Consider the following 16,629-nt stretch of genomic DNA (forward strand, 5'->3'; position numbering starts at 1 on the left):
TTTTTTTTAAAGCAGATTTGACTTAACAGAACATCTGTAAATATTCCTTCCCATTTTTTTTTCTCTAGTGGAAATGATACATAACCTATTCCATTTCTCCCACATCGTCTACTCCTTTCCTGATTCAAGACCAAGACATTGAATAAAATAGTGGTTTGGGTCTAAAAGGTACAATGTATGCAACCAATGCTGTGGTGGTAGTCTCCATTCAGAGTTCAAAAGGAAAAAACAACTTTCAAGGTTTAAATCATACAACAACAAAACAACTCAAAGTCATAATATACAGGGCACAGTTACATTATATACACCTACCCAACCCCATTTTAGCTCCTAACCAAAAGGGGAGTGGGGAAGACAAAACTCTAGCAGGAAAGACAATACAAAGCCATTAAATAAAGTGGAATTCACTTTATAAACATTAATTTTTCCAAAATCAAGTCAAGACATTTTGATCAGCATTATTATAATTATTCATAACTAAACAAATTGATTCTTCACAAGACTAATATAGAGTAAAATAGGTAGTGACTTCGAAATCCTAGAATGAACTTTATACAGAAAAGGAACGTCCACATGTCCACATGTAGATATCGAGAACTAATTTTTTTTTTAGGGGAGGGAGTTGGAATTGGTTATATTTTTGGCTTTGAAAATGATCAATTTTATACAATTAATGGGAAGGATCCATAATAAAAACATCGAACAAAGACTGGTAAATCACAAACATTTGATTAAGTAGTTGGAGTGCTGAGTGATTTAAGAAACTGAAGCAACAGCATTTTAAAACAATTCTTAAAATAAACCTGTTAGCTTCATCGACTTCATGTATTAAATTTCATAACTCATTGGGGGTGGGGGAAGATCTTACTTAACTCTAAACATAAAAGTTTTTAAAGAAGAGTTGTCATGAACTGAGGCTTTCAGAACAGGAAAAGCCTTATGTTAAAATAAAACAATTCAGTCCTTGGCAAGCAACTACACTGAACTAACTAGTTGACCTGGAGTTGAATGAAGTATCTTGAAAAAACACACTTCATAAGCTTGAACACTTTTTTCCCCTTGTAGATAACTCTAAATTTAAACTTAAAGCTTAGGTGGTACCTGTCAAATTTAACTTAATGAATATACTTGCATCACTAAAGTTTGTTAGAAGACAGTGTAAAGGTAAAGAACTGAGGACTTACATGAGAAATAAAAACAGGACAGTCATTATTTAACTTTTAAGAATTCTCATTTAAATTTGAAACACTTTAAATATATATCACTTAAAGTAGTAATCAACAGGTTAGAACATGACAATATTCTTTCTTTTAGAAAATACAATGAAAATATAATTTTGAACAGTTTCATTCTTAAACTTATCTCTGCAGTAAAATGCCTCACTTTACCTCTACAACAGGTCACTGTGAGAATCTTGTAATATATACCCTGGGTGGTCTATGAAGCATTTTTAAACCTCTGTTTTTACCCATTTGAACTCTTATTCAAGTGGTTAAAATGTTTTTTAAAAATATTTAAACAGTGATTTTTCTTTTCTTGTATTTTGTAATTTCCAAGAGGTTCTAAGGATCTCGATAGAGTATTTCAGAAGTATCTACTACTATTACTAGCCAAGGAAACAGCAACAAAAATTTTTAGGTAGAGGAAAGATGACACTGTGTCCTATATACACTTTAAACAATCCTCTTAATGGTAAAAATTCACATAAAACTTTAAGATACGAGATGATAGGAGAATCTCAACATGGAAAGCTGGACTATAACTACGAGCAGTGTACACACATGCTTCTACTTTTCCCTATAGCAGCTGACAGAGGGTTAAAATACTGGGTTAACAAAGAGCTTTTAGTAAAGTGACTTAGGCAGGCTTAAACTAGCAAGGATTAAGGATGAATCCTTACTAATTAATTGGAAGATCTGAGACATATTTTATATTTCATTTTACAAAATCAGAAATATTTATTTTGAAACAAGAGAAGAAGACATGGTCTTACCTGTCAGAAAACTACCACTCAGCAATATTTTTCATCCATAAAGCAGGAGAAACAAGAGTATTTAAATTTAAATTTCACATTGGTACCAAAAAGGTTAGCTGCTCTGCCTTCTTGGATTAGAAAAAATAAAGCTGAGCGATAAGTAGTTTTGCAGGCGTTTGAACATGCCTAAGCCTTTAAATCAGTAAAATATTTTCTAAAAATTCTGATTACAAAATTAATACATACTTATAAAATATTTAAACAGAAAAAAATGAAAAAAGTAGAAAGTGAAAGGCCCTGGTAAAGCCCCTCTGGAACCCACCTCCCACCCCCTCAAGAGAAACACTTACCAGTTTGGTGCGGATCTTTCCAAACCTTTTGGTCTATACATATTCAAAACATACACACCTTAGTTTGGCTCATACTAGACAGAGTGTTTGCCACTTGCACTTTACACTTAACATATCTCTTTGACATCTTCCATGTCAGTACAGGTAGGCTAGATGGTAGTCTATCATTTAAATGATCTTTTAAAAATGGCAAAATCACCTTTAAATGATTCACACAAATACATGTGTATAATTTTGAAACAAAATGAACACAACCTTAAAACATAAAGACAAAAATCTAAAGCTAATCTCCATCTTTCTGCCAGTGTGGAACAATCCATTCCTTTTTCACAAGTAACAAACTATGTGTTTTGTGAGATAAAATCTAAATCACCATGTTTACACAGAATGCTCCGTTTGTTAAGCCTCTCTGAATAAAGACTTCACTTGATTCTATTCTAATTCACTTATACTTACAAATCAAGTAAGTGCACTGCAAATACACATAGTGATCATATAGAATATGATGCTTCTTAATTTAGGATTTCAATGGAATAACAGTAAGGAAAACAAAGAGATAACTAATATAGCCAATTTCCTGAAAACTCCATAAATTGAAATTTTAGAATACTAACTAAAACATTACTGTTTACACTCTGTTTTCTTCTTGGGTAGCAAATGTTAACGGAATTCAATATTGATAACTTAAAGTCAGTTCACATTACAAATTCAAACATGCCTACTGTGGTGTTAGATTAAGACATAAAAATTTTTTGTTTGAAAGTAATGACCGTGTAGCACATGGGACATCTGTCAACTGCTTCAGCACATTGCTTACAAGTGACCAGATGCCCACAAGGAATAAAAACGACAGCAGTATTTCTATCCATACAGATTTTGCAAAGCTTCTCCTCTTGCAGGAGTCTTAGTTGCTCCTCAGCACTAATCTCTGTTGAAAGAGAAAAGAAAGGTGCTAGTTTTAGCCTTTTTTTTTCAGCTCTTTAAATTACAGCAAATGTTTACTGAACTCCTTCTACATGCTAGGAGTCCTGGTGTGGTGCGGTAGGACAAACACTGCAAGGTTGTTTGTTCAAACCCACCAGGTACTCCTTGGAAACCCTATAAGGGGTCACTGTCACTATGACTCAGAAGTGACTCTACAGTACTTAACAACAACTATGTGCCAGGCATTAAGCTAGTGCTGGGAGGTAACAGAATAACTCACACATGGTGCCTGACTGTAAGTGCCTCTCACACTAGTGGGAGAGAAGGACATCAGATGAGGCAACAAAGGTAAATAAATAGAAAGTGATTAAGTGCTATAATAAAGCTGTGTGCACAGTGCTCTGGGACAAGATGAGAGAACATGCTCTTCTGTTTTAGTTGAGGAAGGCTTTACTGGTCAGTAGTAGGGGGGTGGCAGGCACTGTCATTTAAGCACGAACAGCAGTTTGCCAGGCAGAGGGGCAAAGGTTAGGAAAAGGAAGTAGCACTTAGAAATGGCATGGTAATATAAAAATGGAAATGGAGGGATGGATTTGAGAGACACTTCTAAAGCAGCACAAGTAGGATTTGTGGTTGACTGGACATAATAAAAGAGGAAGAAACACACACGAAAGTTGACGTCAAGATTTCTAGCTTGTTCATCAAAAGAGTAAAAAGAGAATCCACATACTGGGAAAAAAATCTTGGCAATTACATATCAGACACAGAATTAATCTGTGAAATTCTCTTACGCCAGCATTAATAGCAAAGTTCAAAGAACCCATAAATGCTTGAAAGTGTGTGGAAAGACTGGAACCCTCATACATTGCTGGTGGGACTGTAAAATGGTACAGTCACTGTGAAAAATGGTATGGCCTTCCTTTTAAGCTAGAAATAGAAATACCATATATCCAGCAATCCTTCCACTAGGTATATATCCTAGAGAAATAGTATTGACAAGAATAGATAGATTGCACACTCTTGTTCTATTGCACACTCATAGTACTATTCACAATAGCACAAATATGGAAACAATCTAAATGCCTATCAATGGAAAAGTAGATAAACAAACTATGGTACATTATAGAAAGGAACACTACACAACATTAAAGAATAGCAATGAATCTGTGAAACACCAGATAACATGGATGGACCTGGAGGGCACTATGCTGAGTGAAAGAAGTCAACCACAAAAAGGACAAATATGGTAAGAGACCCTATTATAAAGAGTCAAGAAAGGTTTTCATACTAACAGAAACATTATTCGATGGTTACCAGGGAGGAAGAGGAAAAGAGGGCAAATCACTAACTAGAAGTTAAACACATATTAACTTGGGTGAAGGGGAAGGCAAAAACCAAAAGAATAAAAAACAAAACAACAGATGAAAAATGGGGGTATTCACACATGTGCAAAAAGTAAAGAAATTAAGTTATTCAAGGTAAAGGGTACACGAGATCTCTCTGTATCTCTAAATTATTTCTTACGACTGCATGTAAATTTAAAATTACCTCAGACTAAAAAGGCTAATTAAAAAAGGTGTGGAGGGCTCAGAATTTACTGGGACAGGAGGTAACGACGTAAGACAAAAAGAAAAAAAAAACCCCAAAGATTTCTGACTGAGAAGATTCTTAGTCATTGTGACACTATAGGACAGAGTTGAACTTCTTCATGTAGTTTCCGAGGCTGTAATCTCTATGGAAGCAGACTGCCTCATCTTTTTCCCACTGAGAGGCTGGTGGGTTGAAACCACTTGACCTTTTAGTTAGCAGCTCAATGTTTAACCCACTGCTCTGTCAAACACACGAATACGAAATATTACAAAAGGACAGGTTTAGGGTGAAATTTGATTTAGAATATCTTTTAAGTGCCTGCAAGGCATCCAGATAAAAACGTCCAGTAGGCAATTCAGCAGCCAAGTCTTGAAGTCAGAAGAAGTCAGAGCTAGAGCTAGAGATCTGTGTGTCATCAGCACCCTGCACAGGGTGTCATCATAGTGACCCTGCACAGGGTTTCCGAGGCTGTAAAGCCTTACGGGAACAGAAAGCCTCATCTTTTTCTCCCGCGGAATGGCTGGTAGTTTCGAACTGCTGACCTTGAGGTTAGCAGTCCAACTCGTAACCACTACACTATCAGAGCTCCTTGTCATCAGCATATCCTGAGGTTTAATTCAACCTTTTTCAAATTAGATTTTGAGAAAAGTTAATAAATATACCACAAAGGTATTTCATGGGTAAATGCAACTATAATGACAACAACAATAATAGGGGCAGTACCAGGCACGATTCTAAACACATCACATATTTTCACTCCATTATCTTTGCAATCATTGAACGCCAGTGGTTTCTAAATCTGGCCCTACATTAGAATGACTTGGGCAACTGTAAACGACAGATTTCTGGGCCCCATTCACTCAATCTGAAACTTCTGGGGTTAACCACAATGGCATTTGGTAACCACTGCTATCAAGTACAGTGAAGTACAGTATATGTTCTTCCTTGAAAATTCAGTGTATTTTCCTATTTAATATGGGGGCTCTGTTTTTTCCCATGGCATTCCTTTCACCATCCTGGGGAACAAGATTCTGAAAACTAGATTAGGAAACAACACTTCAATTTTATTCTGCACATTTTTACTGAATACTTAAAACCCACTGCCACTGAGTCAATTCCAAGTAATAGCAAACCTATATAGGATTTCAGAGGCTGTAAATCATTACAGCAGCAGAAAGTGAATAGCAGTTCAGTGCTTATCCAACAATGACACCAGGGTTTCCCTTTATAAGCTCCCTTATTGTTATTGTTGTTGTTGGGTGCCTTCAAATCAGTTCCAACTGATAGCAACCCTGTATAGGGTTTCTGAGGCAGTAAATCTTTACGGAAGCAGAGAGCCTCATCTTTCTCCTGAGGAGCAGTTGGTGGGCTCAAATTGCTGACCGTGTGGTTAGCAATGTAATTCTTATCCTACAGCATCACAGGTGCTTGGTAACCAGGTCTTGTTGTTAAGAACCATCAAGTTGATTTCAACCCATAGCAACCCTATATAGGGTTTCCAACTAGGGACTGAGGAGCTTGAACCTCTGACTTTGTGGTTCAAACTGACTTTGCAGTCCATCACATTAACCCACAGCACCATAGTAGGCACTAGGAAAACAATCACAAACAATAAACAAGGGGGGTTCAAAAAGTTCATATAAGAATGGAATTAGAAGATAATGGAATTTTTCAATGAACTTTCGGAAGGCCCCTCACATAGACCCCAGGCCCCAGGCATTAATAGATAATTAGGGAACACAAGTAAACAGGAAATTATAATTCAGTGTGATAACAAGTTATGGTGCTGTGGGCTAACGTGCTGAACTGCAAGGTCGTTTGAACTGCAAGGTTGGTGGTTTAAGCTTACCAGCCGCTCCTTGGAAACACTATACAGGGTTGCTATGAGTCTGAACGTACTTGACGGCACTAACAACAACAACAACAATGAAGAATACAGGAAAAGTGTGAATGTATACATGTGTGTGCATGCACACATGCATAAAGGGGGGGAGGGGCCCTGGAGGAAATGACACCTAAACTGAGTCCTAAAGATGAATAGGAGGTAACTAGGAGAAGGAAAGGCCTGGCGTGGCACTGTAGGATAAAACCAAAGTTGGTTTTAACCACAAAGTCGCCAGTTCAAACTCACCAACTGCTCCCTGGAAACCCTATGCGGGGCTGCTATGAGTTGGAACTGATTTGATGGCACTTAACAACAAGGAGGAGAGGGACTTGGGGCAGCGAGAGAAGTGTGTTCCAGGCAGAGGAAGGAGCATAAGACGACTCCAAGGGAAGAGAGAACATGGTCTCTTAGTGCACTGGTAAGGCTTGGGCACAGAGTTTAAGGAAAAAAATAGCATGACACGGAACTATAGAAAGGTAGCAGAAGCCTGACACATGAAAGACTTGGCAAGTCATGTGAAGTAGTTTGCCCTTGCTCCTGAGGGCCCTGGAAGCCAGTGAAGAATTTTAAAGTGGAGATATGATCATAATTGTGCTTCAGAAAGGTTTCTTAAGCTAGAGGGTAGAGGAAAAAGGTTTATTTAAGCCTTTTCTTCTTATAAAGCAACTAATTGGTCATAATCGAAATTATAAGCTCAAAGACTCATTGATGTGGAAAACACATCAGAAATAAGAATACAAAGCACAAGATGTTTGGTCTAACAGGCAGGGCAGAAAACAATTTCAAAAGCATGCTCTGGGCACTGGGGGAAACTTGTAACAAGTGAATTCTGATCTGAACCTTAAACGGTAAGTTCACAAAGTGGACTTAAGGGACTAGGGGTGGAAGAAGAGAATGGGACTAAGTATACAGACAGGGAAAAGGCATTCAGAGAAGAGGAAATAAAGTCTGTAAACCCAAAATTGACATGATAAACTGACTTCTATTATATGAAAGGATCGATACCAAAAAAATTCAAAATGAAGTATGCATTTATGCTTACCCCCACTCCTAATCATATAACTAAGTAATGAATTTTTAAAAAAATACTGAGCCAGAAGTCAAGAAACCTGAATTCTATTTCTAACTGATCAGAGTGACAGCTAGGAATAGATAGCAATAGCTCAACTGCACTTCAGTTTTCTCATTGAAGTAATGAAAGTTGTTATATTATATGATCACTGAGGTTCCTTTTGTTTCTCAGTGTTTATTGTTCTATTTTATAGGCCACGATGGAATGAGATGCCATGGGCAGCAAACACTGATACCATCAACTCTGTTTTTTCTACCTTATTCCAACCTTGTACAAAGCCACTTACTTGAGAACAGTGATGTGCTGTGCATAATTTTTTTTTTTTCCAGACTAATAGTTCACGTCTGGCAATTAATTCACTCTACGTGTGACGCTGTGGGATAAGCATTTGACTACAAGGTTGGTATGAACTGCAAGGTTGGCAGTTCAATTTACCCAGGCGCTCCTCAGAAACCCTATACAGGGTCGCTCTGAGTTGGAACCAACTCAATGGCACCCAACAACAAAGCCTTACTAGAGGAACTCTGGTAGCACAGTGGGTAAGTGTTGGACTGCTAACTGAAAGGTCTGTGCTTACAACTCACCAGCTGCCTCACAGGAGAAAGAAGAAAGCAATCTGCTTCCATAAAGATTACAGTCTTGGAAACCCTATGGGGCACAGCTGCAACTGACTCCATGGCAATAGGTCTGGTTTGGTTTTAGGTTTAGCCTTAAGGGCAACTGCTGGATTCTACGTCCTTCCCTACGTCAACTTCCCCTTCTACCTTCTACAAGGCCCTCTTCTAGGTCAGGAGGTTCCTGGCACAGGAGAAAAAAGGCAATAGCTAGATCAGCTTTGATGTTAATGGCTAATATTTTTACATGATTTAAAACCACTTCTAGAATAAACTGATGTTATTCATTTTTACTACCTGAGCAGATGCCTGTGCATTATTTGAAGTTTAAATGTTATATACAGTAGTATACATGCAAGGATTTAAAAAAGTACTTCAGCACATATACCAAATAAAGGGCTTCTTCTCACACAATGTAATTTAACAAAAAAGAAAGAAAAAGAAAATTACCTGGCCCTAGTTTAGACGGCAGTTTCGTGGAGCATTCTGTGTCACATAACCACTGGGAGAAAAAAGCTATAACATTGAATCTAGGATTTCTTAGTAAACAACAATAATGTGATGCTTTGTTTTGTTTTAACTATTTCTCCCTGCTTCACTTAGTTTAGGCTCACCCACTATTTTATATAGCATTAAAAGATTCTTTGTTAGCCTTTGAGAAGAGAAACCAGTAGCAGCCCTAGCATTAGAAATTGGTGTTAAGCGCTGTCAAGTCACTTCTGGCTCATAATGACCTCGTATAGGGTTTCTAAGAATGACTGGTGGGTTTGAAACGCTGGCTTTGTGGTTATCAATCCAGTGCTTACCCTACAGCACCACACCAGTAATCTGTATCAAATATCTGCCTCTTAATTTAGTAAGACTAAGGAGAGTTTGGAGTCCTGGTGTGGCCCTGTAGGATAAGCATTCAATCACTAACCACGGGTCTGTGGTTTAAACCCACCAGCTGCTCCTCGGAAACCCTATACAAGGTCACTATGAGTCAGAACACACTGATGGTACTTAACAACAACAATAAAGAGAGGTTAGAAGCCCTAATGGTACAGTGGTTAAAGTGCTTGGCTGCTAACTAAAAGGTCATCAGCCTGAACACACAGTTGATTTGTTGGAGAAAGTCTGTTTCCTTTAAGATTTACAGCCCAGGAAACCCTTTGGGCATTTCTACTTTGTCCTATAGGGGTACGCTGGGTCAGAATTGACTCTAAGGCAATGGGTTTGGTTTTTGGTTTTAAGGAAAGTTCAGCTGATGAATTTCAATCCCCCAACCCTGAGAGTTGCCATTTGCTCTCCTTCTCATACTACTGTAGTTTCAGTGATAATGACAGTCCATTCACTTCTGTTGGACAAGGACAAGGCACCTTCCTAATATATTCTGCCCTTTGGTTGTAGCTCACTGAATTCTTTTGTGGCAGACAACACCTTCAGGTATAAAAACTTACACCTTACTGTCAAATTTAATTAAGTTTGAATTGTGTTTAAGATGTTAGGGAAAATGCCACAATAGCTCATATTTCTATTTTGATCAACATAGATAAGATGCAGTAGAAAGATGAGCAAGTAAATGGTTTATCATTACTAAGATAAACATTTTAAGAGGGAATAGAAGTAAATACTATTGAATGACAATGCATGGAGGAGACTGTAATCATTGCAATGAAACCATGAGTGTAAAACCAATGTTCTCCCATGTAAACTATCACTCAATTCACAATAAAAGCTTAAAAAAATTTAAGTGCTTAGTTAAGTGCATCTTTAAGATAAAAGAAGTAAGTTTTTTGCTGAATCTTTTGTAACAATTGATGTAGTTTTAAAAATCATCAATAGTATACTGTTTTATGACTTCTATAATTTTTGGGGAGTCTTAGTGTGGCACAGTGGGTTAATGCGCCAGACTGCAAAGCAATTTGAACTGCAAGGTTGGTGGTTCAAGCTCACCAGCTGCTCCTCGTAAACTCTATACAGGATTGCTATGGGTCAGAATTGACTCGACAGCACTTAACAACAACAACATAATTATTTGAATAATGCTTCAAAAGTATTTGAAATAAAGAAAGATCAAAAGGATCTGTAATGTGAAAAAAAAGAAATACACTATTAGGTTGATTAGCACTAGCAGATTTCTCATTTTTGGGGGAGGGGACAAAAGTTTAAAGAATAATGATTACAGGTAAAGTACCTAAAAATGTATTTCTTTTGAAACCTTTTCTTAAATCTTCAGTGCTCTGGGCAAATTCTATATAATAGCCATCATCCATACTTGAGGAACTCACATTTAACGTTTTGGAGGGTTTTTTTTCCTAAAAGGAGTTTATATGCTTCTCATTCACATTATTTAATACACTTTCTGTATTACATTCAAGCCCTATTTAGTAAAATGATCCCTTATGTTCACATTGTATAAAAGGTAGCAGAACGTTCTTAAAGCCAAAAAAGTTTCAACTACAAAACATAGATTCTGCATACAATTTGTGGTTACACTATGTTGCCCTTTATTGTATTTTTTGTCTAAGAAATAGAGCATAAATTCACACTTTTAAAGTGAGTGGACCCAGAAGAATATACCATGCTCCTGGATAGGAAGTCTTAACATTATAAAAATGTCAATACTGTCCAAAGCAATCTATACATATAATGCAATCTGAATCCAGATTCCAATGGCACTCTTCAAAGAGATGGAAAAAAGCAATTACAAACTTTATATGGAAAGGAAAGACACCCAGGATAAGCAAAGCACTGCTTAAAAAGAAGAATAAAGTTGGAAACCTCTCATTCCCTGATTTCAAAATTTATTACATGGCTACAAGGAGCTCTGGTAGTGTAGTGGTTACGAATTAGGCTGCTAACCTCAAGGTCGGCAGTTCGAAACTACCAGCTGTTCCACGAGAGAAAGATGAGGCTTTCTGCTCCGTATAAGATTTACAGCCTCGGAAACCCTGTGCAGGGTCACTATGAGTCGGAACCGACTCCACAGTACTTAACAACAACAACAGTGGTCAAAACAGCTTGGTACTAGTACAATGAAAGATAAATAGATCAATGACACAGAATCGAGAATCTAGAAATTAACCCATCCACATACAGCCAGCTGATTTTCGACAAAGGGCCTAAGTATATTGCATGGGGAAGGAGATAGTTTCTTCAACAGATGGTGCTGGCAGAAGTGGAAAGTGATATGCAAAAGATTGAAACAAGACCTTTACCTCACACCATAAACAAAAATCAACTCAGCATGGATTAAAGACCTAAATGTGAGTCCCAGAATTATAAAAGCCATCAATGAAAAAACAGGGACAAATGTGAGGGCTCTAATGCAGAGCACACACAGACTACCAAACATTTTGAAAATTGCAAAAACAAAAGAAGACAAAATAGATGATTGGGACATACTAAAAACTAAAAACTTATGTGTATCAAAAGACTTCACCCAAAGAGTAAAAAGGGAGCCCACAAAATGGGAAAAAATCTTTTACAATGATACATCAGACAAGGAACTAATTTCTAAAATACATGGGAAACTACACCACCTCTACAAGAAAAAGACAAATAACCCAATTTAAAAATGGGCACAGGACATGAACAGATACTTCACCAAGGAAGAGATTTAAGCAGCCAACAAACGTATGAAGAACTGTTCATGATCACTAGCCATTAGAGAGATGCAAATCAAAACAACAATGAGATATCATCTCACACCAGCCAGAACAGCGAAGTTCCAAAAAGCAGAGGACAAAAAATGCTGGCGAGGATGTGGAGAGACTGGGACCCTCCTACATTGCTGGTGGGATTGCAAAATGGTCCAACCACTCTGGAAAACAATATGACGCTTCCTCAGAAAGCTGGAAATAGAAATACCTTATGATCTAGCAATCCCTCTACTTGGTATTTATCCACAAGAAATACGAGCCATAACACGAGTAGATATATGCACACCAATGTTCATAGCAGCACTATTTACAATAGCAAAAAGATGGAGACAGCGTAAGTGCCCATCAATGGAAGAATGGATAAACAAACTGGTGCATATACACAGTGGAATATTATGCTACCTTGAAGAATAACAAGGAAGCTGCAAGCCACCACATAACATGGATGAACCTTGAGGACACTATGCTGGTGAAATCAGTCAGTCACAAAGGAGAAATACTGCATAGGACCATTATTGTAAAAGCTTAAGAAAAATACCCACACTAAAAGGGAGAAAAAAAAGAAAGAAACAAATTTTTGTTGGTTACAAGGGTATAGGGGGTGGGGTGAGGGGAGGGAGGGGAAGGTGGAGCACAGGGTAGAGAATAGACACATGGTATTTTGGGTCTTGTGGGGCAATACACAAGAAGGGGGAGGGAATGGAAGAAAAAGGTGGATGGGAGAACATTTAGGCAGGTTTGCAGGGCTAACTGGGACAGAGGTAAATAGTGATGTAATGCTCACCCTTGTAACAACAGGACTCTGTGATACAGGGATTGAGTCATGGTTTGAATGGGTAACAGAGGGGAAATAATGTTAAGATGCTTGACTGTCTTGTGGATCATGTTTTCCCTTGCCTATTATTGTAAAATGGACACTTGAGGGGGTGAGAAAGAAATAGCCAGAAACATCACCATAGAAAGCTTATAAGCCCATCTTCAGCCTATAACTGATTGGAATACCTAAAATGAGGCTAGAACTTGCCCAATGAAAGAGGATTCCTGCGGAGCCTTTGCATTGCATAAGGCCCTAGGTGGAATCCTGATCCCCATCCAGAATCTTCTGAGGTGGGAAATTTCCACTTGAAAGGACAAGCAGACCAGCCTGGAGCAGCTAGAGGAACAGAAGATACTTTTTGAAAGAAAGACCAGCATGAAAAATAAAAAAACAATAACGGCAGTCCAGATTGACTACTACAAGAACAAGCAAGTTGTTCAACTGGGAGCCATGAAGGCAAGAAATCAAGTCCCCTCAAGGCAAACCCCCTCCCAAGACTGAAACTCAAAGGGAATAACACAAGCAGGCATGTAATCTTGCTGGCAACCATGCTGGTCTACCGATAAGGGGAAGTGGTGGAAAAACAGCAATGAAGCTGTGAGCTAAGTCCAACCACATTCAATAGACTCCTGTCAACCTGGATTGAGACGTGGTTGGCTAGCAGTATAGCGAGACCTGGGGACTCCTGAGCCCATGGACAGGGAAATAGTCACAGAGGACTAGAGCGGAGAGTGAAGTGTTCAGCTGATATGAAGTGATGGGAGATGCACAAGAACACCTATGATTGCAGATAGTACCCATCTGACCTAGCTTCAATGGGTAGATAATCAGAACTAGACTAGAGGAAGAAAGGAGGAAAAAAAATATAATCTGCTACAATTTGATGAACTTGACCTATACTTATGGATGTAGTTGCTTAAAAGAGAGAACGAATCTTTACAGCAAGGATCATTCCCACAGGTTTGACCGGGATGGGCAACCTAGACATTGGCTACCCAAAATGGGGGGGAGGGCAGCTACAAAGGCATGAAATGATTGGCTTACAAACTTTCAAGAGGGAGCCTAGTTTCAGAGAGTACGAGGGAAGGCAGAATCTCCACTGAGTGGTTTCCAACCTGTCTAGATGGTAATGGTAAAAGGAGAGGGAGATAAGGTTCTTGTGGTTCAATAGTAAGTAACTGCTATCAGAACTGATTGTGAATGTTGCAAATATAAAGATAGACGTTCTGTAACAAAAGGAGGGGAGAGGTTGATCTTGCAGTCTAGGAGCAGAGGACCCTGGGACCATCAAGGGAGAAGAGTGGAGTGCAGGACCCTATCCAGAGAAGCAGTGACACCAAGAGGCAGAGATGATGACGTGGAAAGACAGAGTGGCTGGGGACTCTAGACTCAAGGAGGGAGAGGGGCTGTGTGCTGGCGGCCAGGGAGCTGGCGTGCAGGATATACCCTTTGGTTATATATTCCTGAGTGCTTTGGTGTACACAAAAAAAAAACAAAAAAAAAAACCCTCTGGTTTGGAAGCAAAGGTTGTTGAATGATGATGCATCAAGGGGATTGTAATCATTACAATGAAATGAAATACGATAGGATGAATGTAAAGCTGATGCTCTCCCATGTAAACTATCACACAATTCACAATAAAAACTTAAAAAAAAAAAAAAAAAAGTGAGTGGACCCATGGATTATACTCGGAACACAGTATTAGAACAAATCAACCTTAAAAATATTTAAGGCAATTTGGGGAAATCTATGACCAACTGGGTTTCAGATGATGTTAAGGAATGACTGTTAATTTTGTTAAGTGCTATAACAATATTATGATCATGTGAACAAAAGTCCTTCTCTCTTATACATAGAAATATATATAGGTAAATGATTATCTGTGACATCTAGCATTAACTTTAAAATACTATAGCACAAATGGGGGAAATAATGAAACAAGACTGGATGAGTGTTAATAATTGAAACTGGGTGATGGGTATATGAGGGCTCATTATACTGTTCTCTCTACTTTTGTGTATGTTTGAAGTGTCTCATAACAATAAGTTTAAAAAAAATTGTTTATCCTAAAGGGGAGGTAAAAGGAGGGAACAAAAAGGCCACAAAGCCATGTAAGATACTACCCATAATGAGTTATGATTATGTTTTACTTGACTTTTAAAAAAGAGCCAAGCATACCTTTCTGCAATGAAGTCTGACTTGTTTCATCTTGTGTACTGTCTTTCTGAGCACTCACTAGATCTGCAACCAAAACATCAAGTGATTTATAGTTGCTCCCAGATGTCTGAATTTTTTCCTCCATTATTTTCTTAATGTCCTTGAAACTGAATCCCATTTGTGTAGCTTCTTGTACCATAGAATTTTGAAAGATGGTATCATCTGAAATGAAAATCAGTGAGAAAATGAATATAAAATTATTTTCATTAATACAACTCAATAGCAAAATGAACCTAAACAGAAAAGTTGAGGGAGCAAGCAAAAAAAAAATAAAACTAAAAACAAACCCAGCAAACCAAAGCTGCTTTGAAAAGTATTTGAACTATATAGGTACTAAAGGATCATTTTCAAAATCTTCCTATTTTAAATGTGTTGTTGCTGCTAAGTGCTGTCAAGCTGGTTCCTACTCCTAGCGACCCTGTATAGGATTTCCCAGGAGCGGCTGGTGAATTTGAACCACTGACCTTGTGGTTCAAAGCAACCTTGTTGTCCATTGCATCATCCCACAGCGCTACACCAGGACTCCACAATTTCAAATGCAGTTGCTAAGTATTTTGTAAGAAACCTTGGTTGCACAGTGGTTAAGCGCTTGGTGGCTTACCAAAAGGGTCGTGGTTCTAACCCACTAGTCTCTCCGATGGAGACAATGTGGCAGTCTGCCACATTGAGAACTATGGGGCAGTTGTACTCTATCCTATAGAAACACTATGAGTCAGAATTGACTTGAAGGCACACAACGTGTATTGTAACACTTTGAATTATTTGAGATAATGTACTTTAAAGACATTAAAATAACCAACCATTGAGATGTAAACCTTCACCTAATTCACAATAAAAAGTTAAAAAAAATTGTGATGGAACAGTGCAAGACAGGTAAGAAAATTTGTTAAATGTGTCATAACATCTGAACTTTTTCAAACCAGCTGAACTCATTAACAACTAATCTAAAGTATTTAAGGAGTGAATGTCACTACAAATTATTTTGAAACAATCACAATAAAGAGAAGACAGGCTCAGTCCATGCTGTTGAATATATATTTCTTTTTCCTCAGACTTAGTTTCTGCAGCTGAAGGGGGTGGTCTATATTTAAGCAAGAACGTAACTAAAAACTCACTTTTATGAAACTCAAAGTAGGAACACTGGGTATATAAGGAAGAGCTAAGAGAGGGGGTTGGTACATCATTCTGATTCATCAATTCTACTCTTACGTATGAAAACTGAGTGTGCACATGTCCACCAAAGACATACACAGGAATATTCGCAATAGTGTTATTTTTAATAGATCCAAATTGGAAACAACTTGAATGTCCATCCTCAGGTGAATAGATGGATAAGCAAACTGTGGTATATTCAAACACAACAATAAAAACATGTCAAACATGCACAAATCTCATCACTGCACAATTCCTTTTATAAGAAGTTCAAAACATCTCTGATAATAAGCAAAATTGTTGTTGTTGTTAAGTGCCATCGAGTCGGTTCCGACCCATAGCGACCCTGTACAGGGTTTCCGAGGGTGTAAATCTTTACGGGAGTAGAA

The 16,629-nt window shown here is 38.0% G+C and overlaps 1 protein-coding gene across 1 annotated transcript in view; it reads right to left on the reverse strand.

The window, feature by feature from the left end:
* Window positions 1–3,059: 3,059 nt before the first annotated feature.
* The window catches only part of XIAP (X-linked inhibitor of apoptosis), a 21,886-nt gene continuing 8,316 nt past the window's right edge, over window positions 3,060–16,629 (reverse strand). The window contains exons 5-6 of the mRNA XM_006862850.1: window positions 15,050–15,250; window positions 3,060–3,253 (exon numbers count right to left, since the gene is read on the reverse strand). Coding sequence (XP_006862912.1) covers window positions 3,060–3,253; window positions 15,050–15,250 — 395 coding nt within the window. The remainder of the gene's footprint in view (window positions 3,254–15,049; window positions 15,251–16,629) is intronic.

Source organism: Chrysochloris asiatica, unplaced genomic scaffold (assembly GCF_000296735.1).
Source record: "Chrysochloris asiatica unplaced genomic scaffold, ChrAsi1.0 scaffold00051, whole genome shotgun sequence".
Lineage (NCBI taxonomy): Eukaryota > Metazoa > Chordata > Mammalia > Afrosoricida > Chrysochloridae > Chrysochloris > Chrysochloris asiatica.